The 22849-nt window shown below is 50.0% G+C and overlaps 1 protein-coding gene across 1 annotated transcript in view; it reads left to right on the top strand.

The window, feature by feature from the left end:
• The window catches only part of CECR2 (cat eye syndrome chromosome region, candidate 2), a gene marked incomplete at both ends in the record, with an annotated part of 38915 nt that extends 16072 nt beyond the window's left edge, over positions 1 to 22843 (top strand). The window contains 14 exons of the mRNA XM_010146398.1: positions 4344 to 4526; positions 5275 to 5406; positions 5889 to 5993; positions 6611 to 6660; positions 9013 to 9182; positions 9896 to 9973; positions 14731 to 14887; positions 18613 to 18742; positions 19031 to 19068; positions 19177 to 19268; positions 19552 to 19678; positions 21072 to 21505; positions 22583 to 22711; positions 22817 to 22843. Coding sequence (XP_010144700.1) covers positions 4344 to 4526; positions 5275 to 5406; positions 5889 to 5993; positions 6611 to 6660; positions 9013 to 9182; positions 9896 to 9973; positions 14731 to 14887; positions 18613 to 18742; positions 19031 to 19068; positions 19177 to 19268; positions 19552 to 19678; positions 21072 to 21505; positions 22583 to 22711; positions 22817 to 22843 — 1852 coding nt within the window. The remainder of the gene's footprint in view (positions 1 to 4343; positions 4527 to 5274; positions 5407 to 5888; positions 5994 to 6610; positions 6661 to 9012; positions 9183 to 9895; positions 9974 to 14730; positions 14888 to 18612; positions 18743 to 19030; positions 19069 to 19176; positions 19269 to 19551; positions 19679 to 21071; positions 21506 to 22582; positions 22712 to 22816) is intronic.
• Positions 22844 to 22849: the final 6 nt, after the last annotated feature.

The following is a 22849-nucleotide window of genomic DNA, read 5'->3' as shown; positions in this document are numbered from 1 at the left end:
GGTGCTGCTGAGGATCACGGGCAGCTTGAGCTGCACCCTGGCCGGTACTTTTGTGGCTTGTCTGCTGCCATTTCTCCCTTTCAGCACTGATGTGCGAGGTCGCGTCCTTCCCTGTGCCCCAGATTTCCTTTTGTGTGTGCAGAGGTCTGCAGTGTATGATTAAAACTTTCAGCCACAGGTGAGATTCAGCTTTGACCTCCTTTCTAATCATTGCAAAAAAAAAAGGTAGGGACCTCTGACAGCTACCCTGTGGTTTTAGAGCACGGCCAGGGATGAGACGGGGGTCATGAAAAATCACCTGCATCCATCTGGGATGTATTGCGTAGATACGTGTATACTATTCCACTGCTTCCCCGTTGCAGCCATCCGAGTCGCTCTGCAGAGCAGGGAGCATTGTGACAAGGGAGGGAATCTTTTTCTCAGTTCTCTGAAATGTTAATGATGTGGAGGCCAGTGAAGTTGGGATGGCGAGAAGGAGTCTGAGGGAAGGATGAAGTTTCACAGTTACAGAGTACTCCAGGGTAACTTTTCTGACCTCTTGTAGGTGATGTCTGTAATAGTTTTCCTTGGTCAACGAGCTGTATGGAAGATGCTTTTACTGTATGACAGGGGCTGGTAGAAATTGTTGGGATATGGTGACAATCGTTGTGGCCCGCAGCCTCACACTTGTTGTGAGCCCGCAAGAGAGTTGTTTCTGGGAGCTCCAGTTGACTTTCAGGGAAGAGTTGATTTTCCTTTGGATACATGCCTTGACATAGAACGTGTCCATGTACCACTCCTTGGGAATACTCCAATTCATAGAGAAAGGACATGGCTGTCTTAACACTGCATCTGTTGGTTGAGTGTTGTTACAAATCTCAGTGATGCTGAGAACTTCTGGAGAAGAGATACACCTGTCTCCTCATCTCAGTGATCTAATTCCTGCCTCCTTCCCACCTAGTGTTTTGGGAGGTTCTCAGCTGCAGCAGAAATTCTGTAGGACTTGCCACACCTGCAGGTATCACTGTCCTATTTGTGAGCTTGAAAAAAGGGTGATAGACTGCATCCAGGTCATTCCAGTCCTGGACCCTGTCTGTCTGATTATTGTGTTTGAATTTTATGGATAATGCTAAACAGTTAGTCCTGGGGATTTCTGCTTTGCCCAGGGAAGAACCCCAAGGGCAGAGCTCTCGCAGATTGCTGTGCTCCCTGCAGATTTTCTTCCCCAAGCCAGGGGGACTGTTACAGGAACCTTTTTCAAAGGGAAATTTAAGACAAGCTAAGTGAGACTAACTGGAGGTGTGGTAGACAGGTTGAAGATGAGCATCCCACATATGTCTGGAGGGAAGTTGCTGGCCCCCATGAAGAGGGAAGATATAAATTGGGTAAGATTGAGAGTGATTGGGAATGCCTTGAGACATCTGGTTCCCATCTCTGGTTCTCATTTCTATCCTTATTCAAAGCGACAAATGCACAGTAGCTGTCTTTGAAAATTGATGGGGGTAGGAACTCAGAGTACTCTTGAGAACAGAACTTGTAATGTATGAATACTGGGTGGATGGCGGAAACTTCTAGTGTTAGCTACTTACGTGAAAGTCAAACTCAAACCAAATTGGTTTAGTCAACCAAGCCAGTCCCCAGGGGAATGAGAGTTGCATGGGTAAAGATTTCAGAGGATCTTGTGGAATTGAGGGGCTTCTGGCATCAGTTTTCTTTGAGAGCAGCCAGAATGATAAAGCAAAAATAATGAACTCATGCAAGTGGTAAAAGTATCTGTCTGATCCATGCCTTTCCTTTTTTTTTTTTTGGTAGAAAAAAATTCAGACAGAAAAATGGGAGCAGATAAAGCCCTGTTAATTTTGTTGCTTCTTCCTAGCATCCCACATCACCCACTAGTTTTTCAGGTTCCTAGAGAAACTGTTTTTTCAGTCAATTTTATTGGAAATAGCAAAAGCCTAAGTATGAGCTCTGATGAAATAATCTTCTGCCTTGAGCTCTGACAGAGTTCAACTAGTGAACTTGGGGGGCTGAACCTTGGATGCTCTCTGAGAACTTAGTCATTTTCTTCTGCAATGGATTCAGCATCCGGATACAGGCGTTGCTTTCCTGCTTTCAGGAAAAGATATTCCTGTCACTATTTCTGTTCTGAGGGCTAGAGTCAAATCTGTCTTTCTTTTTTAATCCAATGGCTTCAGTAAATATTTAGTAGTTTCAAACTGTGTGATCAGAGAGCACTCAGAAAGATACAAAGTCTATAAACAGAATCTAGTATCCCACCTTGCCAAGTTGAAGTCCTTGCTGGAAGTTGGACTGGGTCTTGAGGTACATGAGGAAGGCACTGTGGGAATGCACAGCTACTTCAGGTAGGAGTACTCTGCACTGAATATTTCACTTTGCTGTAGCTTTTACCCTAAGATTAATACTTGAGACAGCTCAGAAATCTCTTCATAAACCTGTCCTCCTTTGTTGTGTTGGCTGAACCAGTCAACAAGTGAGTGTATGGGACTGTTTCAAGTTGTATTTGTTTGACTGTTGATACTAGTGGGGCAAAACAATGACGCTTGGAAACCCCAATGCTTTGTGTCATGCAGAAAAGAGCAAACTTCAGGCTGCCAAAGGCACCAGGTCCAGGTGCATTCAAGCATCTGTTGTTAAATGTGACTGGAGGGCTGGTGACACTCATCCGGTGAGAGGAGTTATCCCTGGAAGGTCAGCTTGCATTTGACGTCAGAAAGAAGCACGCTGGTGGGGAGTGATCTGCAGGGTGGTAGCATCAACTTCCCTCCCCTCGGAGGAAGGGGAGTGCTGCCAGGTGGACATGGTTTGAGGAATCGTGGCATCTGTTCCTTCGTTCTTGCAGGCACCATCCAGTCACGGTCTTTGCAAAGTCCTGTCTTTACCGAACGCTTGAAGCCTACTAGCTAACTTCTTGTTGACTTTTAACAATCTTATTCCAGTTGGATCGCACTCCTCTACCTCTTTGTTCAAAAATAATAGCTTTTGTAGTAGTTAGCAATTTCTCAGGCAAATGCAATTCTGTAGCACTGGCACGGTTCCATTAATCATATAGAGCAATACGTTGGTGCCAAAAACCTATCAAGTTGAGCTGCCTTTTTGAGAGCTGGTGGGAATGTGTACCCAGTGGTGTTCTTGCCGGCATATGGACTTCCCGTGTGTGCAAGAATGGCTGGGGCATGGGGGGGGTCCCCCCTTTGCTGTGCACAACTCAAGCAGGCTCAGAGAGCCTGGCAAGTCTCAGGATTCAGGGTGATATGGACAGATCTTAAGGAAGTTTTATATTTAGGGGCATGTGGCCTCACCAGCCCTTTTACATTCCCTCCCCTGAAATTTTCAGCAATCTGAATAAGGACTTAAGTCTCCATAAAATACGGACAGGAGTTCTTTTAGCCTTAAGCTCCATCAGTGTTCTAATGTGTGTCAGATGCGGACATTGACCCTCAGTGCCAGCTGGGGGTAGGAGATGTGTGCTTCCTTGGGTTATAAGGTGAACTGCTGGTGACAAAAACGGGGCTTAACATGGCCGGGCTAGCAAATGAGAAAGATCATTTTAGCAGCCGTGTTTATGAAGACCTCAAGTGTTCAGCTTGGTCATCTGGGAGACTAGAGAGTCCTGGGCTGAACCCCGTTTGGGACGTATGCTCACGTTGGGAACGAGCCTCGTGTGGCAGGGCCCAAGCCGCGTGCACTAACGGGGCTGTGCAGCTGGCCTGCCAGGGCCGTGGTGGAGGAACGGGCAGAAAGTGGCCGCACCTTTGGGGACAGAGGGAGAGGAGACGAGGGGCGGCACACAACAGGAGTATGGGAAGCACCCAGCAGCAAAGCGGGGAGGAGACCGTCAGCTATGGAATGTTACAAGGCACTGAACCATGGCATGGAAAACTACTGATGAGGCAGAGAGGAGCAGGGCTTGGCAATGGCAGATGTGAGGAGCAAATGGAAAGCTGAAGAAAAGGGTTTCCCCATGAAACGGGGAGAGGCGGAAGGGTTCAGTCTCATTGCTTCATTGCATCCTATTTTAGTGAAGGGTCGATGTTGGGGCCAGCACAAAGCACTACCCATTGGGGTAAACAGAGGATGGGGCTGCGGTGAGATCATGTTTAGCTTGTTCTTTCAGGTTGGAAAGAAATAACACAGTAATACAGCACCCTGTAAGCTCTGTGTGTATAATGTGAAATCCCACAGTGCTCCGATGCTGTGTTTTGGAAACCTGAGCTGCAGCTAACCATAGCTGTCATAGGGCATGGGTTTCCTTCAAGTGTTAGCCATCTCTGGGTTGTGTTTGTTTGAGCTGCTTGGTCGTGGCGAACTACAGCGAGCGTGTGGGATTTTATTTCCTTGGTTAGATCCCAGACGTTTCACAGCTACCTGGAGGACATCATCAACTATCGCTGGGAACTGGAGGAAGGGAAACCCAATCCCCTACGGGAGTCCACCTTCCAGGAGCTGCCCCTGCGCACCCGGGTCGAGATCCTGCACCGCCTCTGTGACTACCGCCTCGATGCAGACGACGTCTTCGACCTCCTCAAGGTGCTTTGGGCAGCAGGGAAGGGGGGAACGCTGCGGCTGCAGGAGCCGGCCCAGATCAGTGAATGGCCCTGAGAAGGGTTGTAGCTATGACGTATATTTTAAGGCCAGGCACCCAGTAGCAGTGTAGTGCATCGGCAGTTCCCCGTCTCCTCCCCTGCCTTGCCGAGGACAAGCACCCAGGGCTGCTCCTGGGGCCGTTGTCCCATGCGGATGTATTTGTAAGGTGGGAGTCGCTGAGTAAATCGGCTTCGTTGGCTCCTCTTCCTGCGAAGACTGAATTTGGAGATGCTCCAACTGTAATGGCAGGGCTGTGAGAGCCGAGACTGCCTCGTTGAGGGATGGGGTGAGATGAAAGGATGGGGCTGGAGTGTACTGGGGGAGCTGGGGGGAGGGCAGGGGGATGGGGAGAGCAGGGAGGCAGCTTCGCAGGGCTGTGCGTGACTGTCGCCAGCACTAATTAGACCTTCCCTGTCAGGAGCACCAGAGATGAAATGTTAAAACGAGGGAGGCCATTCAAATTAGAGATGCCAATCTAAATCTCTCCCTGGACAGAGAGCGAACGTCGCCTTCCCCCTGGAGTAACATTTTCCCAGCTCGGCCCGGAGCAGCAGCTGTACTGCTGCTGTGGCATGGTGGGAGGGGAGGAGGGAGGGAGGTGTTTGTGGAGGGGTGTCATCATGTTTTGTGTGACAATGTGGCCGCTTTTCAACTTGTCACCGTCTGTCGGGGGGGCTCCTGGCGGGCGGCGGGGTTGGACGGCCGCGTGGAGCCGCTGGGCGAGGACAGCAGCGGTGCCCTGTACTGGTACTTCTACGGCACACGGATGTACAAGGAGGACCCGGTGCAGGGGAAAACCAACGGAGAGCTGGCTCCAGACAGGTAATGGCTTCTACCACGTTCCCCCCATGTCTGGGTGCAGGGGGGGACAGCACAGCCAGCCCGGCTGGAGGGGACTCCGTCTGACTGCTGTTGTGTCGGGGAGCGGGCGGCAGGACGGGGGGGCCCTGGGAGAGGGCTGGGATGATGCGGGGCGAGACTGGAGTTGCCAAGCAGACAGCGGGCTGCCTGCTCCACACGCATTGTGTGGGAGCCAGCCTGCAGCCTTTGTGGCACCAGGAGAGCCTGCTGTGGGAGCGATGCTGCCTGCCCCACCGCATTCCTCCCCGTCTGCCCCGCACCGTGCTGTGCTGTCACTCCCAGAGTGGGAATCCCTCCTCTTCTCCCCTCCCCATCCCATCGCTGCTCTGATTTAATTCCTCCTTTGGTTGGGTTCCCTAGCAGCTGTTCCAATTTCCCTGCCCTTCTCCCATCCTCGGTTCCCTTGCTCAGCAGATATTTCATGGTGGTTTTGCCCTTTGCAGAGGATGTGGGGGGCAGACAAACACCCCAAATGTTCCTGGGAAAACAGGCAAGAGACGAGGGCGACCTCCAAAGCGGAAAAAACTACTGGAGGAAAATCTGCTGAGGTATGGAAAGGTTGTTCCTGCAATAGATGTAAAAATGCATGTATTCCCAGAGGGAAGTATAAGGCACTTCTGGGGTTCCCCCAATAAGTATGTATGTACCATGCAACCATCATTTCAACGCATCTCTGAAGCGAAGCAAGCTCAGGCTTGGTGGACGCTTTGATCATTCTCCAAAGAAAATTCTGAGTGTGCTGGAAGCCAAGTTTGGTGAAACAGTGGATATCACTCTTCCAACTGCCTCACTTCGGACACAGTTCCCCTGTGCAGTGCTAGGGAATATGCTCCTGATACAGAACGCTTTCACTGCGTAGCACTTGAAGCCAAAAATGCTGGCCACTTGGGTCAGTATAGATTTTGGGATGCTTCCCGTAAGAACCGAAATACTGTCTGTGCCAAATGCCATCCTGCACCCTTCAACTCTTAAAATTTTCTGAAGCTATGATAAATATATATGTGAATATATATATATTCAACGTGTATTCTACATGCTGGTTTTTTCCATGGTTTTCCTGTGCATTGAATAATTGCTGCGTCCCGCATTGTTCTCCTCAGAAGCGGCTGCATTTGTGATGTGAAGTAATGTATTTATTGTATCACTCCTCTTTCTTTTTTGGTAGGGAGAAGGCAGAAGAGAACTTGCTAATCCATGAGACTCCAATAAGAAACGGTAAAGAGATTTTGCAGGGTCAGGGTTGATACGATCAGCTAACAGGCCTCCTAAATTATCAAAGCCCGGAGAGATGCCTTTCTCATGAAAGGGAGATTCTTTCTGCCAGAGGTTGGGGCTGAGTTTGGAAGGAGGGGTTGGGGTTACAGGCTGCCTTGCAGCTGGGATCCGGGGCACCTGCGGGCTTCCTATCTTATCGTGGATTAGTTTGGGATGAAGAAATGTAGCAGAATGGGTTACACAGGGCCTTGAGGACCCACCTACCCACTGAAGTTGTTGGAAATGGGCTGTGAATGGCCCTTGCTCCTCCAGGGATGAGGTGATCACAAGGCCCTGTTTGTAGCACTGAGAAGAGAGTGGTGATGGAGATGGAGAAGAGTCAGTGATACCAAGATAAGGAAGGAAGAACCTTTTTGATTGTCCCCGCCTCTCCTTCCCATGGCCGTTGGGTGGCAGAGCTCTGTAAATGATGTCCTGGGGATACCCACCTAAGGGTTAACGAGGCAAGCAGAAAAAGCGAGTTGGCAACATAATGTGAAAGCAAGTCAGAGGGGGCTGGGACTCGTTTGTCATACGTGCGGATCCATTGGCTTCCACATAACCCAGGGGCTCAGCCTACCCCTTGCCCCACAATAAAAGGGAAGGGTGGCATTGTCTTTCCCATGCCTCCTTCTCTTCATCCTTTGTCTTCAGATTTCCTGGGGACTGCTCCGGAGCTGGGCGGCAGAGCCAGAGGGGAGACACTGGGGGTTTTATCAAATCATTGTCTTTCAGAAAATTGTGTCACTTCAGCTGCAGAGTAATCTTCTGGTGACACAAAGCAGTGCCTATGTCCTCCTTACTTCTGAAAGGAGTCGCCCTTAGGCAGCTGGCAAGGGAAGGGGAAACGGGGGACAGGCTCTGGGGGCAGTGTGCAGGTAAGCTCCCCACTGCAGTTGGCCAGGGGACAGCCTCGGAGAGCCAGGGCTGCAGAAACCAGCACATGGCTGGCCCTTCGCCACCTCACGTACCAGTGCCCGGTCCGTTGGCTTGAGCTGAAGCCAAGGGCGGGTTGAGCTGCACGCTGGCCTGCGACCCGGGGTGTGAGCACACGCTTGCTCTGTGCCACAACCACAGCATGGACGTTCCCGACGGAGCGCAGGTGGCTGGAGGGAGGCTGCAGCTCTCCAGTCGTCCTGGGGCAACAAGATAGCTCATGTACCGGAGCCGTGGGCAGTGCAGATCTGTGGAGGGCCCAGGTTCAGGTTCAGAGAAGGGCTCCGGTTTTTGCTTCTTTATATTTTTCGTAGTTAATTTGCTTGAAAATGCAGTGAGAAGCGGTGAGATGTCTGCCAGTGGGGGTGGTGGCCATTACTTTCTTTCCAGTAGCCTGTGGTTAGCTCTAGAAAAGTCTAGAGGGAGCCAAGAACCCCTCAGCCTGAAGGGATTTGAACCAATGTCTTCCCCCTCCCCAAAAACAGGCCACAACGTTTTTTTGCTTAGAAAGCATCCTGGGGCAAAAGCATGCAATTTGCAACCCCTGAGGCTTCTCTGCTCTGTGTAAACATTTGTGGAGCGGGAACCACATTCCCCCTCTCCAGGTGGGTGTTCCAACCACCACGCGAGAGAGTCCTTCCTTCGCAATTAACACACAAACGTTTCACGCAAGGCGGAACAGCTCCGAGTGTCTTGGTAGTTGGGACATGCCTCGGAGCGGTGGGAGATCTGCTTCAGATCCCACTCTGGATCGAGCAGGGATGGGATGTGAACTTTTGGAACTTCCCCCTCATCTGGCAGCCCGATGAAGCTCGTTCTTCACTTCCTCTTCTGTCCTTTCAAGTGCCTGCAAACACAAATGTTTCATTTGGGGAGAACGGGAGGTTTTACTCACTGCAGCGAATGTTCGCAGTGCTTAAAAAAAATAAAAGAAGCGTATTTCAAATAACATTAATTTTCAATGTTTTTATTCTGCTGCCAGACTTAAATCAGATGTTTCTATTAGCCTATATCCCGCTCTGGCTGGCAGCCTCCATTACAAGAACCAGACCGACTCCTTTTCTCTGGTCCATCGGAGCTGGGATGGAGGCTTGCTACAGGAGCGTCACGCTACCCATGCGTTGCCAAGTGCCACTGTTACTTCTTCACCTGTGTGCTTCCTCTGTGCCTTGGCATCACTTCTGGTGTCATGAGGGGAGATAGCAGCTCTTCTGGGGGATCGAGAGAGCTGTGGGTCTATAGCAAAGAGCATGTTTCTCCTAACAGCGGCCACCAGAATTATCTTTTGCTCTTCCTGAGCCCCGAGGAGAGGAGAAGGGATAAAGAGGAGTTGTTAGTCTGCTGCTGGGGAGATAACCTCCTTTCATGTTGTTGAAGGGTCCCAAGGGCCTGGCCGTGGGACATGGTGGCTGCTGTGTCAGACGGAAGAGGAGTGGAGGCAGGTCACGGAGAGCTTCAGAGAGAGGACTTCCCTTAGAGAGCGGCAGCTCTACAAACTCTTGAGTGAAGACTTCCTGCCGGAGATCTGCAACATGATTGCACAGAAGGTGAGGAGACGTGACATCCTGTTTACCTCTCTTTGACCGCTTCCAAGAGCGTGGACCTTCGGTGATTGAAGGAGGGCCAAATCCAAGCAGCCCTCACCCCGTCCTGCTCCCCCCCGCCTCCAGCCTGCGAGTGTCGTGGATGCGGGGGCCGTTGGGCTCACGTGTGGGGAGAAAGACTCTCCGCTGTGGAGCGGCAGGGCTGGAGTTGGTTCGTGATTGCACAGCAGCATAGGTAGGATGGCTGAAGGGGTTACTGTCTTCAGCCGTGTTCTGTGTCCCTTCTCTGCTAGTGTCTCTGTCTGCTTTTGAACTGCTGTGATTTACGGCCTAGCTTCTCTATGCAAACTGCCTCTGATTCCACTTTCACCGCTGTCTCTCAGCTGGCTCTGCCGAAGGGGCAGTGGCTGCTTGCGCTGTCCTAGCTAAGCCTGCTTGAGCTGGTCTGTCAGAGCCCTGAAACTCCGAAGGGTATCGTCTGTCAACCCAGCGTTTCCAGGTGGGGCTCTTTCAGCTAGACGGCTTTGTAAAACGGGCGCTGCGGTCAGCGCGATGTTCTTGGATCGAGTTCAGTTTGCTTGTTTGCTACCCTTGTAGAGCAAATAGGGATTTCATGGTCGCCTCTAGCCCCCAGAGTTTCTCCTGCCAGTATCACCGATGTGCCCTAATTTCCTCCACTCTCTTTTTCCTTCCCTCAATTCTCAACCCCGTTTCAGGAGAAGCGTCTGCAGAGGACAGAGTTTTCTCCCAGGTGGATGTCTGACCATCAGCCCATCAAACCAATCAAGCAGGAGGTGAGGGGGGGTGCGAGGGGGAGGCCGACGGAGGGAGGCGAAGAGCAGATGCCTCCTGGGGGAAAAAATAAACCGCAGCATCGCTATTCAGTGGGAAGGAGTGGTTTGAAAGTGCTTGTGCTGAAAGAGAGATGGGTGGTAATGCCTGTCAAAGGCAGGCTGACACTCAGGGTTTCTATGGCGAGCAGGGAGGTGCTGCCCTCTGGATCGCAGAGGTAACCGGCCTCGCCACGGACTCCGGTGCAGCTGCGTATGGAAATCTGCGCTCAGCCTGGGGAATTCCACTTCAATGAAAGTGCTGGCACATTCGAGGCAGTTCAAAGAAAACTTGAAGAAGGATGAGAGGGCTAGAAGAACCGGCTTACAAAGGGAAATGACAGAAATTCAGCCAAGGGGAAAACGTGAGGCTGCAAACACATGAGGGTGTAGATAGTGCGGAGGGAGCGGGGAATGACGGATGCAGTACGGCGCTGAGCTAGGAGGGGGTCAGCTGGAAATGGAAGGGACAATTTAGGCTGCTTAAAGAAATGCTTATCAAACTGCAGCCTTGTCAGCTGAAACGGCTCTTTCCGTGCCTCTTCACCCTCATCTCCTCTCCACCCCATCAGTGCGAGAGCGCTGCCGCTTGCGGGTCTGTGCAGTGAACCAGACCCGGGAAAATGACTGGAGTTAAATATAACCTTTTTCTTTGGTCAGGGTTATTTTTAACGTAGATCAGCTTTCCGATCCAGTTCACCACGCAGCCCCCGACAGTCACGTTGGCACAGCCGGGGGCATGGTACGGTGGAGATGGGGGGTCTTTGAACTGGCAACTGCTACCCAAAGCAATCCGTCGGGTGACACGGGATTAGCTCTGGAGGAAAAAATTGGCTTGATTCTATCAGGCCACGCCATAATATCTTGCTGTAGATGTAATGAAAATGTAGTTACCTGGTGTTTTGTCAAACCCTGGGAAATTAAACTGCAGGGAATATTCCACGTGAGTCAGGGTCAGGGGTTCCTGCAAAACAAAGGAGAAAGTACAGTTCCCCACAATAAATATAGTTACTTAGAATAGATCAATCAAAGGAAGGAAGCACCTCTCATCATGCTGCAGATAAAAGCCCACCGAGAGGAAAATAAGACCCCAGCGATGGCCGGTTTGGGGCCAGAATCGCTCTCTGCTAAGCCCACCGTGCAGGAAGTGCTGGGACACGTGTTTGTTCACAGGCAGCAGAAATCCCAGAGGAGGAGGGGAGTGGGAAACACATGGAGCCTGAATGATGCTAATCAGTACCGCAGGTGCTCCAGGTCTGCGGCGGCAGAGGGCTGTTAATTGCTGCCTGTGGGCCAGTGAAACGTTTCCAGTGAGTGAGGGGGCCCCCCGGCACCCGCTGCGCTGGGGTGCAGGGAGCCAGCCAGTGCCAGGGGGGGTCCCCAGCAAGATGGGGCAGTCACCCCTGCGGCGGGGGAGCCAGGGAAGGTGCCAGCATGGCTGACGGGCTGTTTGCCGATCGAAGGGTGGGCAGCAGGCAAGTCTGGGGGAGAAAACAGCCCGGTGCAGGGGTGATCCCTTCCTCCCGACTCTGTGAGAGGGATGCTGCTTTGGTCCGAGATAGAAGTGCTCTGTAGGCTCCTAATCCAGCGGGGGATTTCTCAACAGGTGGTTCCGATTAGCTCCTCATTAAAGAACCGTCTGAGCAGCACCCTCATTAGGGCAGTGCCGCAGAAACCGGAGCAGGCAAGGTTTGGAGGGAGAGGGGTCAGGGAGCCCGGCTGGAGGGGGCTGGGGCACCCATGCCTCCTGGCCTTCTGCCCCCGAAGCCTGATACTCCCTGTCTGGAGAGCACAGCAAAAGGCCGGAGTTTGGCCCTTTTGGGGTCCGGAGGGAGGAGGCAGTGATGTCGTGTCCTGGAGTGCTCTCTGGCGGAGGGAAGGAGGTGGTGATGCTGCCCTCGCAGATGTGAGGGGCTGATGTTTATCCTCCAAGTGGGGAGGAAGCTGGAGAAATGTCCCTTTTGCCACCTTTTCGTTCAGGAAGTTAAACTTGCCTTGGGTTCTTCCTTTAATCATTCCAATAGGAGTCTGCTTCCATCCCATCTAGTAGGAGTTTACTTGTTTGTGTTTGCTGATGTTTTTTAACCCTGAGTTGAAAAACCTCATCTCTGATGGGCTTAAGTGGGACACCAGGCCGTAGTGCCTCTGGAAATGTGGCTGTTTCAGTGTCTCGAAGAGCCCGTGCCAGCATCGCCGCTGCCCTACAAGCGCCGAAGGGAGCAAGTGCAGTTGTCACGGGCATCTGCTGCAGCCCTTGGTGCTCTACACGCGGCGCTTGTGGTTTCTGCTTTTCCCTTCTCTTCCTACATCTGTGAGGATGACATCCTCTCCTTTGCTTCAGATTGTCCCGTTGCTTTGTCGATGCCGTATTTGTGGTGGGTCGCGGTGGAACGTGCTACGGATTCTGTGTCGTGCCTTTACGGAATAGGGTGCTGAATGCACCCGACGAGCTGGGAGAGGCCCTGGTGTGATCATTGCTGCTTGGACATTGTGTCTACATTTCTGTAGGACATTAATGGTGGAAGCTGTGGGAATCCAGGGAAAGGGAAGGTCTGACCTGTGCACCAACTGTTGAAGGAATTAGTATGGTGTGCCAGGCTGGCTTAGATCTACTGACTGGAGACTCTAACGGCTGATGGTCACATCCTCGGTGAAATATCTTGGTGTACCAACTTCTGATGACTGGTTCCTGCTCACCTCTTTTTTTTTTTCTCCTAATTGCTGCAGAATCTGATGTTTCTTAGTTCCTATTGCAATTTAAAGGTTGATCGAGAAAGTTAGAGGAAAACTGATTGATGATGACCAGGATCAGACCTGAAAGGGAAATGTTTGTAGAGCATGAGTAGAAAACAGGATGGTAGGATGGTTCAGAAAAGGATATTAAAAGATTCAAAAGTGGAGAGGTAGAACACAGTTCTGTGCGTTCTTGACCTCTTGTACTTGTTTCAGTCCAGAGCAGGCTGGCGTTTGGATATTGATCAGCTAGAGGAAAGGTCTGAGAAAGAAAATGTGGAACGATTAGGGTCCTGGGAAGACTGCTTTATAAGGAAACACTTAACCAAATTACAGAAATGTGGGAGTTTTGTGTGTCTGAGGAAGCCCATAAAGGCTGGAATGTGGCTGAAGAAGAGAATTCATGCTTGCCCAGAAGTGCGTAACTAGGAATAATTGGATGGAATGAGGGGATGAGAAATTAACTTTAGACTGTGAGAAGCTGGTTAACCTAAAGGCGTGTGGACCCACCCCATGGAATGGTTTCCCTAGGAAGGCAGTAGAAGAGTGAAGTACTAATTTGACAAAGTTCCCTTGGGGTGAGATCATGCTGTGGGGTTTGCCTAGAAAGGATCAGCACAGAATAAGTGGTTTTGCTGTCCAGTCTGTCCCTAGATGCAGGATATGGTCCTAATATCATCAAGAGTCCCATCAGCCTGTCTGGGACACTTCTCCATGGCTGTTGGTAGTTGAAGCATAAGTCTCATTTACTATGTTGTTGCTGCTGGAAACAGGGAGATAATACATGATGCTCGTCCATGGAGAGCTGCAGGGAAAGACTGTAGGGGAAGGGGAGGCAGTGGGGGGAATGAACATACAGTGAAACCAGACAACATTTCTAGGCATTTATCAAAACACCCCGAGGTTCGACTTCTAGCAATAAAACAAGGACAAAATAGTAATCATGGTGCCAGATTTTTTTTTTTCTGGGGATTAATAATGGGCCTGGAGAAGTTGATGGTCTGAGCGGCAGCCAAGGGACCCCAGCTGATCACTGATCCTCCAGGAAATGCCTTCTGCCCAAGTGGTGGCTGCTGGTTATTCCCTGAAAATGGAGGTGGAGAAAACTGTATGCACATTGTTCTTTTCTGGTTGATGTTCCCTGCTGATAAGGGACACATACCTTGGTCTTGAAGAAGTCAGAGAAGTGTGAGTGGCCGGTGGATGATCTATTCATTTGTCCTATAATTAAATTAAGCTAATAAAGGCAATTCCGCGCTGCTGTATAGGTACCTTGCACTTTAGTGGGCAAATGGGAGCAGGAGATCCCTGGCCTGGGAAGGCTGCAGTCTAAGTGGGATCAAGCTGCAGGATCACACAGCCTGCTGGTGGTGAGGTGAGGAAGCGGGTCAATAAAGAGCCAGGGAACCTTGAATGAGAAAACTGGCTGAGGGAACCAGCAAGAAAACTGTTCCCAACACACAAGCGAGAGAGAGCTAGTTCAGGAGAGGTTAGCACACATAAATATGGTGGCCCTTATTTTGAACAGGAAAGGAGAACTCTCCAAACTATACCTTGACGCAACGCTGTACCAGTCTCTTTTCCTATCCTAAGTACCGTGTTTTAGAGCAGTCCTTTCTACTCACGCTGGCAACTCAGGACTCTGCTAGCTGGAAGGGGTTTAGAGGTGGTGTGTGTGTGTCAGCAGACCGAATATTTGCCCAGAAGGGAAATACATACGGTGTGTCCCCAGCAGCTTGTCTAACCCATCGCTTCTCCTTCCTTTGTCCCTGCATCAGTAGGGTTTCATTGCTTGACAAGTAACTTTCCTTTACATGTTGCCTTTCATCCGAGAATTCATATGTACAAATCCTTTTTTTCCTTTTCCCTCCCCCGCCGTGCAGCCTTCATTGTCGGTATGCTTTAGTACCTACTCAAAGTAAACCTTCCCCTGCTCAGACTTCAGTAAGCCAATGCGTTACAGTTTTTGGTGCACCGTTTCGTCACAGGTAAGCCCGAACGTGCTGAGTTCGATGGAGAAGCAGAGGCGCAGGGAGGAAGAGGAGGAGCGCCAAATCCTGATAGCAGTGCAGAAGAGGGAGCAGGAGCAGCTGCTAAAGGAGGAGAGGAAGAGAGAGATGGAGGAGAAAGTCAAAGCAGTGGAAGGTACGTGCAGCCAGCGTGAAGCAGAGGCAAAAGCTTTCAAAGTTGAGATCGAGATCTTGAATTACGACCTGCCATTTGCATTCCTCCCCTGCCAGACATGCTAATGGGAATATCTTTTCTCTCTCGCATTTACCACAGATCAATTGGCTTGACTGTAGTTTCTTTTTCTTTGTCCACCTCTCCTGGTGTTGGTGGCTGTTCTCTAGTGCACCCTTCAGCTGAGTCTTCCTCAAATCGCAGTTATTCTCCTGCTGTTTGTGTTGTTCTTCGGTTCCCTTCATCTGCTTCCCCCTTGGGCCCTCATGAATTTCCCTGTGTGCAGGATTAGCTGGCGTTGCTCCTGCTGAGTAACGTTTGGTCCTTTTGGCCTAATGCATGCGGAAAGGAGGATTCCCTTTGAGGAGAAAGGGAAGGGGACCAAGTGGGAGTAGCAAGAGTAGTATTTTTGTGTTGCTACTGGCCTCGTCAATTGGAGAACTAAAGATATAGGGACCAGGTTAAGTAGAGCACCGGCAGGTGGCAACCTCAGGTGTTGGTCTTGTTTTTCTGTGGTTTTGAATTAAATGCTGATTTAAGCTGTTCTGCAGGAAACAAACTGTGCTGTTGGTTATGTCAGATCGAGGCACAGACAGCAGGCATTCAGCCGGTGCATGTAGGCACTGGTGTCTAAGAGCAGGCTCATTTCTGACCATCGTCTCCCTGTCAGCCTCCCTTATCGAGATTCCTTTATCTGCTGCTTTTGCCACAGTGGCTGGCTGGGCTGTTGGGGTTCCAGGGAAACGCTGAACGTCTTCAGAAAACTGTGGTGGCAATGTCTGGAAGTATCAGTATCGCGAATCCTTAAGTAGATAAAGAATCAGAAAATGAAAAAAAGATTAAGTTCATGCAAACCTTGTAAACTTTCCAAGATGAAACAGTCTGCTGCAGACCAGATGTTATCTAAGAATAGTTTTTTACCTGCTTACCTTTCTAAACTAGAAAATCAAATTACTTGCTTGGCCTTCCTGTATTCCTGGTTGCCAGCTCTGGTTAATCTGGTGCTTTAAACTCAGAATCATCCAGATTCCATATCTGGCACAGATATCTGTTTCACCTTGGCAAATTGCATCTCCTCTGTGCTTTAATACTCTATCTGTATAGGCAAAAGTAATCTCAAAGTTCCAGAAGAGCTGCAAAGATAAGTGTACACGTGAAAAGGTCGTGTTTTGGACTAACCCACATCCTTTCCTGGGTAAATGCAATCACTACATCATCGATGCAAAGTCACCAGAGCCACTCAAAGAAACTAGCATGGGGTCGGGCAGTAAACTGTTTTAAGCTGATCTAGCATACATTTATGCTTCTTTTGGCAGAAATGCTTTTATTTTGGTTTGTGCAGTTTCTTTCAGTTGAGTTTAAACTTGTCCCTGCTCAGTTCAGACTGAGACAGGAAAAGTCTCCTTTTAAGCTGGTGCAAAATCTGTTTGGAAAGGTTATTCAAAAGGCTGGCTTGTTCAGTTAAATCACTGCAGTATTTTTCATCCCTAGAAACAGCAACTATCCAGGTAAAACATGGGCTTCTTAACCCCCTTTCCTTATTGCCAAGCACACCCTCCATTAACATTTACTTTTATGACAGCTCTTATGATGGCCAGAAAATTATTTGAAAATGAAGTAATTTGTTTTGCTTGGTTCGATGTTAAAACTGAACATCCATCAGCAGAGAATTTAGGGCAACAAAAATTTTCTTGTGTTTGTGGTTCTTTGGGGATTTTGCATTAATTTTGTAAGGTTGTCTGTAGAGGGGTGATGGGAAACACAGGGTGAAATATCTGCTCCCTGATGAACTTCGTCAGCACTTCACCTGCTTCTCAGTTTTGGACTGGTTTTAGGTCACATTCCTGTTTCCAGTCTGGGATTTTACTTCCTTCTGTTCCAATGCACGCCCCAGGTAGCGAGCCTCCTGCTAGACCCATCTGTACTTTCCTGAATTTATGAGTTAAAGCAGCTTTCTAGATTTCTAGCACAACAGCAGGTTAGAGTTTCACAGTTCCCTTCCCAGAGGCTACTCCAACATTACCTCTCACACATATGACTGTCCAGCTGTTTGAGACATTTTTTAGGTCATGGGTTATCTTCTGAAAGCTGTTGGGTAGGACTCAATCCATGTCAACAGTATGATGACGAGCTCTGCCGGTGATATTTAATGTGCTTATATTAATAACTTGCTGTGGTAGAGGCACCTGCCATTAATGCTGGCTGAGCTCCAGTCTGGTACCAGGGTAGTGCTCCCCGATTCCTGCCCTGTTTTCCAGGTGAGATCCTCAGCGGGCATTCATGGATTTCTAAAATCTACATCACCTTACCTCTTGATTGCTGTTGCCATGAGGTTTTCCTTTTGCTGCTCAAATCATCTCTGTGTGTTTGTCTCAGCTTTCTCACGCAGATGACATTGTTGTGGATGTCTCGGTGATGATAATTTTATGAAAGAAGCATGCAGTACTTGGGCTGACTGCTAACTGCAGGTTCATGTTGGACTTCTCATCATTACATGTTATAATAGATGCTTATAGATTCTGTAGGACATCTTAGATGCAAGCCCTGTCCTCCCAACTTCAGTGCTATCCAGAATCTTCTAAGGGAAAATTTGGACTTTCTTTTACCAATCTTCGACATAGCTGGCCATGGTCCTCCCTGGAAATACGCATATTGTAGCTGTTTCCTTGTGCCTTCAACCACTATCCCAAGTTTGGTTTTGACTGAGAGAGTAAGACAGACTCTTCCACCAGACCTGGTTCTTCTTGAGTTTTGGCATTTTCCAGGGATGAAGCCTCTGCTAGAGGGTATTAGTCAAGTCTCTCCAATCTTCTTCCACTCTGGCTGTTCCTCTGCTCTGACCTGTTTTCTGGGGTGTTACTCCTATGACATCTCTCCTTGAACGTTACTTTCACAGAATTTTGCTCCTACAGAAAGTTGGTACAACTGCAGGTGTTTTGCAAGTCAGATGAATTCAGATTTCCTATAACAAAAAGGAAATGAGGTTCATAAGAGCCCATAAACTTTCTATTATGAAGCAATCTGTTAGCCAGCTGTCTGGTTGCAAACCACAGGTTATATTACCAGCGTTGCTTCTTCCTGCCTCTCACCTCTTAAACCAAAGCTGTCCCAGCGGCCCTCCTGTGTGGCAGCTTCCTCGCTCAGGCAGCTGGCTGTGAAGGGCCCACCTAAACAGTTTTCCCAAAGCTAGCCAGAGTGGTGGAGGAGGATGTCAAGGACCCTGGTTACTCATTGCCACCCAGCTGGTAGAACTTCGCCCTGCTCTGCAAGTGCTTCAGTGCAAACCCAGCTGCTCTGAGCTCACCTGGCTGAGGTGGAACATCTGAAGGATGGCAACTTAACAAGCATAGTGCTGATCTATGCCCAGATCTGTGTGTCGAACTTCTTTGTAACACACCGTGCTCGGGAATTTGTCTGGAAGCTGGCTAGGGGCTCCCCTAGAGCCATCTGTATCACAGCAATACTTCAGAATCACCGATAGTAAACTCAAGGGGAAATGAAGAGGCGTGTTGATGGTGCGCTGTGTTCTCACCTCCTCTGCTCCTGTGCTGTTGCTGCTTTTCCTGAAAGAATGAGAATGTTTCACTGGAGTTCCTCAGAATTGCAGGACCTGCCTTCATTTTCCCTGCAAGATCTTGTTGACAAGGAGTGCTGAATGGTTTTTTTCCTCTCTCCCCTCCCCGCTGCAGAACGGGCCAGGAGGAGGAAGCTTCGTGAAGAGCGAGCCTGGCTTCTGGCGCAGGGGAAGGAGCTCCCCCCTGAGCTTTCCCACTTGGATCCCAGTTCCCCTACCAGGGAAGAGCGAAGGACCAAGGATCTGTGAGTATGAGCTGGGCATGCAACACATGGGCATTGAAGCTTACGCAGTGAGTACAGGGAGGAGAGGAGTGTGGTCATTCACAGGAATGAGCAGGGAGAATTGAGACTGGAGAACAGTGAGGAGTAAGCCAAGGAACACCTGGATTTGGTCCACGCTAGAGGAGTGTTTGTGATGAGGCCTATCTGTCAGCTTTGTGGCACTGTGTGTGGGGTGGAAGGGAATATGAGGAAAGAGCATGACTAATATATCCTCAGCCTGTATATTCACTGTTGTCCTTCCCATTACAGCTTTGAACTTGACGATGAGTTCACCGCCATGTACAAAGGTTGGTCCTCCTGCCCCAGCTTTCTTTCCCCTTTGCCTGACTCGTTCAGAGTAAACTACTCCCTTGGGCAGAGGTGTGTAACCATTCACCTTTTTTTGTTACTGCCAGTTCTAGATGTGGTAAAGGCTCACAAGGACTCTTGGCCCTTCTTGGAGCCCGTTGATGAATCGTATGCTCCCAACTACTATCAGATCATTAAGGTATGGAGAACGGTCTAGCCAGATTGACTGATGTACTTTGTTGACTGGGATGCAGGGTTTTAGCAGTGTGTTGAAGTTTTGTGGGCTGGGTTACCCTCACAGTCAAATTGCATGACTCCAGTAGTCCCTTCTAGCTTTTACAAGTCAAGGAAACCAAAGATGAGAGGCTGCCTCTCAGGAGAGCAGCCTCAGCTCCCTGTCCCCTCTGTGTGGAAGCAGCTGTGCAACTGAGTGAGCCTCGCTATGTTTGTTGTAACCGAAAGGAGGTTTTGTTGTATTTCAGGCCCCCATGGACATATCTAGCATGGAGAAGAAGTTGAATGGAGGTCAGTACTGCACCAAGGAAGAATTTGTGGGCGATATGAAGACCATGTTCAGGAACTGTCTTAAGTACAATGGTGAAGGCAGTGGTAAGAGCAGTAAGATGCTAAGTTCATCTATTTGCAGTGCTGAGTCAAAACCAACAGTTGTCTCTCTACTCACCAGTACTTGATTTGTGCTTATTCTCTTGCAGGGTATTTTGGGGAAGCCAGGCGTAAGGTTAGGAGCCTCATGAGTAATAATGCCTGGGGTTTTAATGAGGTTTTTAGCACAATTTGATCATGCTGAATTGGGGCATGGCATACTAAGGGACTCCCATGCTGGTAAACAGTGAAGGCAGAGCGTAGAAAGAGAAGAAAGTCTGTTTGTTTCTGAGCTCATTCCTTCATGTGCTTGTGTCTCGGTCTGCTCCTTTGTCTAGTAATATCTAACACAGACTTTGAAAAGCACTGGGTTCTGATTAGCTCCCAGTGTTTGAGCACCACAGAAGAGTAAGGAATGAACCAAGCTTATAACCCTTTGGATGGAAAACGTAGTTTTTAGATTCCTTGGCTATTGAATGAACACGAGTCTGCAAATGGGAAACCTTGGGTTTTACTGCCGTGCCAATTAAAATTCTGCATGTTGCTTAGGTAAGAAATCAGTTCCCATATGGCAGGTCATCACTGCAGACTGTGTCTCACCAGCACTGCCTTGAAAGGGAAAATAGTTAGAGCTACCCGGCTTGTCGCTGTGGGCCCCAAGTAAAAGCATTCCTGTGCTGCCACTGGGAGAGCTCTGTTTCCCGAGGAACTTTGGGGTTAGTTTAGTGGAAACAACTGGAAAGTCATTAGCTTCAAGCCCTTGTCATTAACACCTCTTACATGTCTTTTCCTTCCTATCCACTCTAACGAAAAGTAGGAGCCCCTCTGAGCAGGACTGTCCTGTGGAAATGACGCAGTGGGGACACTGGTGCTGGCAGTAGCTTTCGTGTCAGGGTCAGCGAGTGCTTTAGAAACTGTACACGGATAAATACGTTTGCTGATTTTCCTCTGTCCTGTAGCATACTGCAGAGATTTGAACGAGTCTGAGAAAAGCCTCTGAACATAATCAAATAGCGCTGCTGGAAGTTGTCCTTTCTTCTCCGAGCACGGCGCTGGCTAACTGCGCGGGTCACACAGCTCGGCGAGCAGCGGCGGGGCTCCTCGTAACGTAGCTTTTGGCACCGCGCTGGGTTGATGCTGACTCCGCAGGCCGTGCCGCAACGGCTCTTGGTCATGCCTCTGCGCCTGTCCTCTGGCAGGGCTACCGAGCAAACCTGATGCTGCGCTGCTTGTCGAGTTTAAGACTGTAAACCAAAGTCGACTAGTTAGAAACCAAAGTCTTCCTCCAAGAAGCTTTGTGGAAGGGAGATGGGGATCTGATGGGGACAGTCTGATGTTGCTTAATCGTTTGTCTCTGTAAGGCTCTGTCCCTGATGTCGTTGGGATTTTCTGCCTGCAGAATATACCAAGATGGCTTACAACTTGGAGAGGTGTTTCCACCGAGCAATGATGAAGCACTTCCCTGGGGAAGATGGAGACACAGATGAGGAGTTTTGGATCAGAGAAGATGGGAGACGAGAGAAGAGGAGCCGGCGGACTGGCCGCTCCAGCACAGGCAGTGTTTGGACTCGGTCGCGAGACTCAGATGGACCAGGCAAGAGGCAGCAACGCCTGGAAAATGGAGGAAAACCTCCACCATATCGAGCTACTTCCAGGGCTCCTGCTTCTTCCTCCTCTTCCTCTTCCTCCTCCTTCTCCTCATCCTCTGCAGAGGATCCAAGTGGCAACCCAATGCAGCCTCCTCGAGAAGTGGGCCCTTCCAATGGGCGAGGCTTCCCTCGCTCTCTGCAGTATGGCGGCATGCCCAGCCCTGTGCCACATCCCGGCCAGATGGTAAGGAGCAGTCGCTGCTGTTCGTCACCCATCAGGCCTGTGGAGGGAGGGAGGGAGGTAAAGGGGAATGATGCTCTCTACTGTGAAATCCCTACTGCATGACAAGAACCTTTTCCTAGAGGTTAAGGGTCAGGGCTACGGTTTCCACAACTGAAACTTTCCAGGTCTTAGATGTAAACTGGTACACACACAAGCTGGGAACAGTCTCCTAACGTTTCCCGTGACCAGCATGTCCTTGTGTGCGCTTGCACCAGCCCTGGCTCCACCAGTTCTCTTCTCTCCTTTAAGAGTTACCTCATTGTGCATGGAAAGCAGTCACGTTTCCCCCTCAACCTCCAGTTTATGATGCTGAACAAGCCAGTCTTCTGTCTCAATTGTTTACAGATGCCATGTAACTTTGTGCCATCTGCGTACTACTGCATTTTGTGCCTTATTTATAAAAGCAGTAAGCAAAATCAAACACAAGGCCACCCTGGCAGTGACCTCCCTTCAGCCCAACATTTCCTCCCTGAATGCCACCTGTTCTGCTTCCCCCCTGGGGCATTCCGCGCCCATCCTTCACTGCCTTTTCCGTTTGTGGTGCGGCGTATCAGCTGCTCCTCTGAGATCCAAGCTACACCTCGTCCTTTTAGCTAGAGATCAAACAAAATCTTGGGAGCGCTTCTTGTGATGCAAATAAAGCGGAGGCAGTAGGACACCTGGAGGCAAGAGTACTTTGAAGGAAATCCATCACGTTCCCCCGTTTTCCTGCTCACATGCTCCTGTGGTCTGCTCCTCCCCTTGGAGTGAACCACTGCCCCCATCAATCTTCTTGCTTGCTCCCAAATAGTGGGGTGTATCAGGACCTGAGCACAAGGACATGTGGCTGGGGTGTGAAAGACTGGCTTTGGCAGGGGAAATGTGTCATCTCGTAGGAAAGAGACTACAGGTTTTTCATGTATCTCCAAAAAAGCTCGTCTGCCCATCTCTGTGGTTCTTCCAGCCTTGGCTTCCCCTCACCTGCAGCAGCTCTGCTGCTTTTCTGCCCTTCACAGATTGTTTTGTTTTATCCCTCCTGCACCTCTCCTTGTCCCCCAGAGACCAGCCGTGCCGGGAACATTTGGCCCCATACGTGGATCGGATCCCACGAAACTCTACGGCTCGCCGCGAGTGCCTGAGCCCCATCCCGGAGACCCGGTCCAGCAGCACCAGCACTTAGCCATGCAGGTAAGAAATGCCATAGCCAAGGGAACCTGCAGTTCCCCTCCACTCCCGGGGGCTGTGGCTCTCACCGAGACCCACCCCGTTTGTCTCTCCCTCTCTCCTCCCCAGCCGGCTGTGGGACTGAGCGAGCACCGCGGGCAC

Source organism: Eurypyga helias, unplaced genomic scaffold, assembly GCF_000690775.1.
Source record: "Eurypyga helias isolate BGI_N326 unplaced genomic scaffold, ASM69077v1 scaffold21752, whole genome shotgun sequence".
Taxonomy (NCBI): domain Eukaryota; kingdom Metazoa; phylum Chordata; class Aves; order Eurypygiformes; family Eurypygidae; genus Eurypyga; species Eurypyga helias.
The sequence above is the reverse complement of the archived record's forward strand: the minus strand, read 5'-3'. Positions and strand labels throughout refer to the sequence as shown.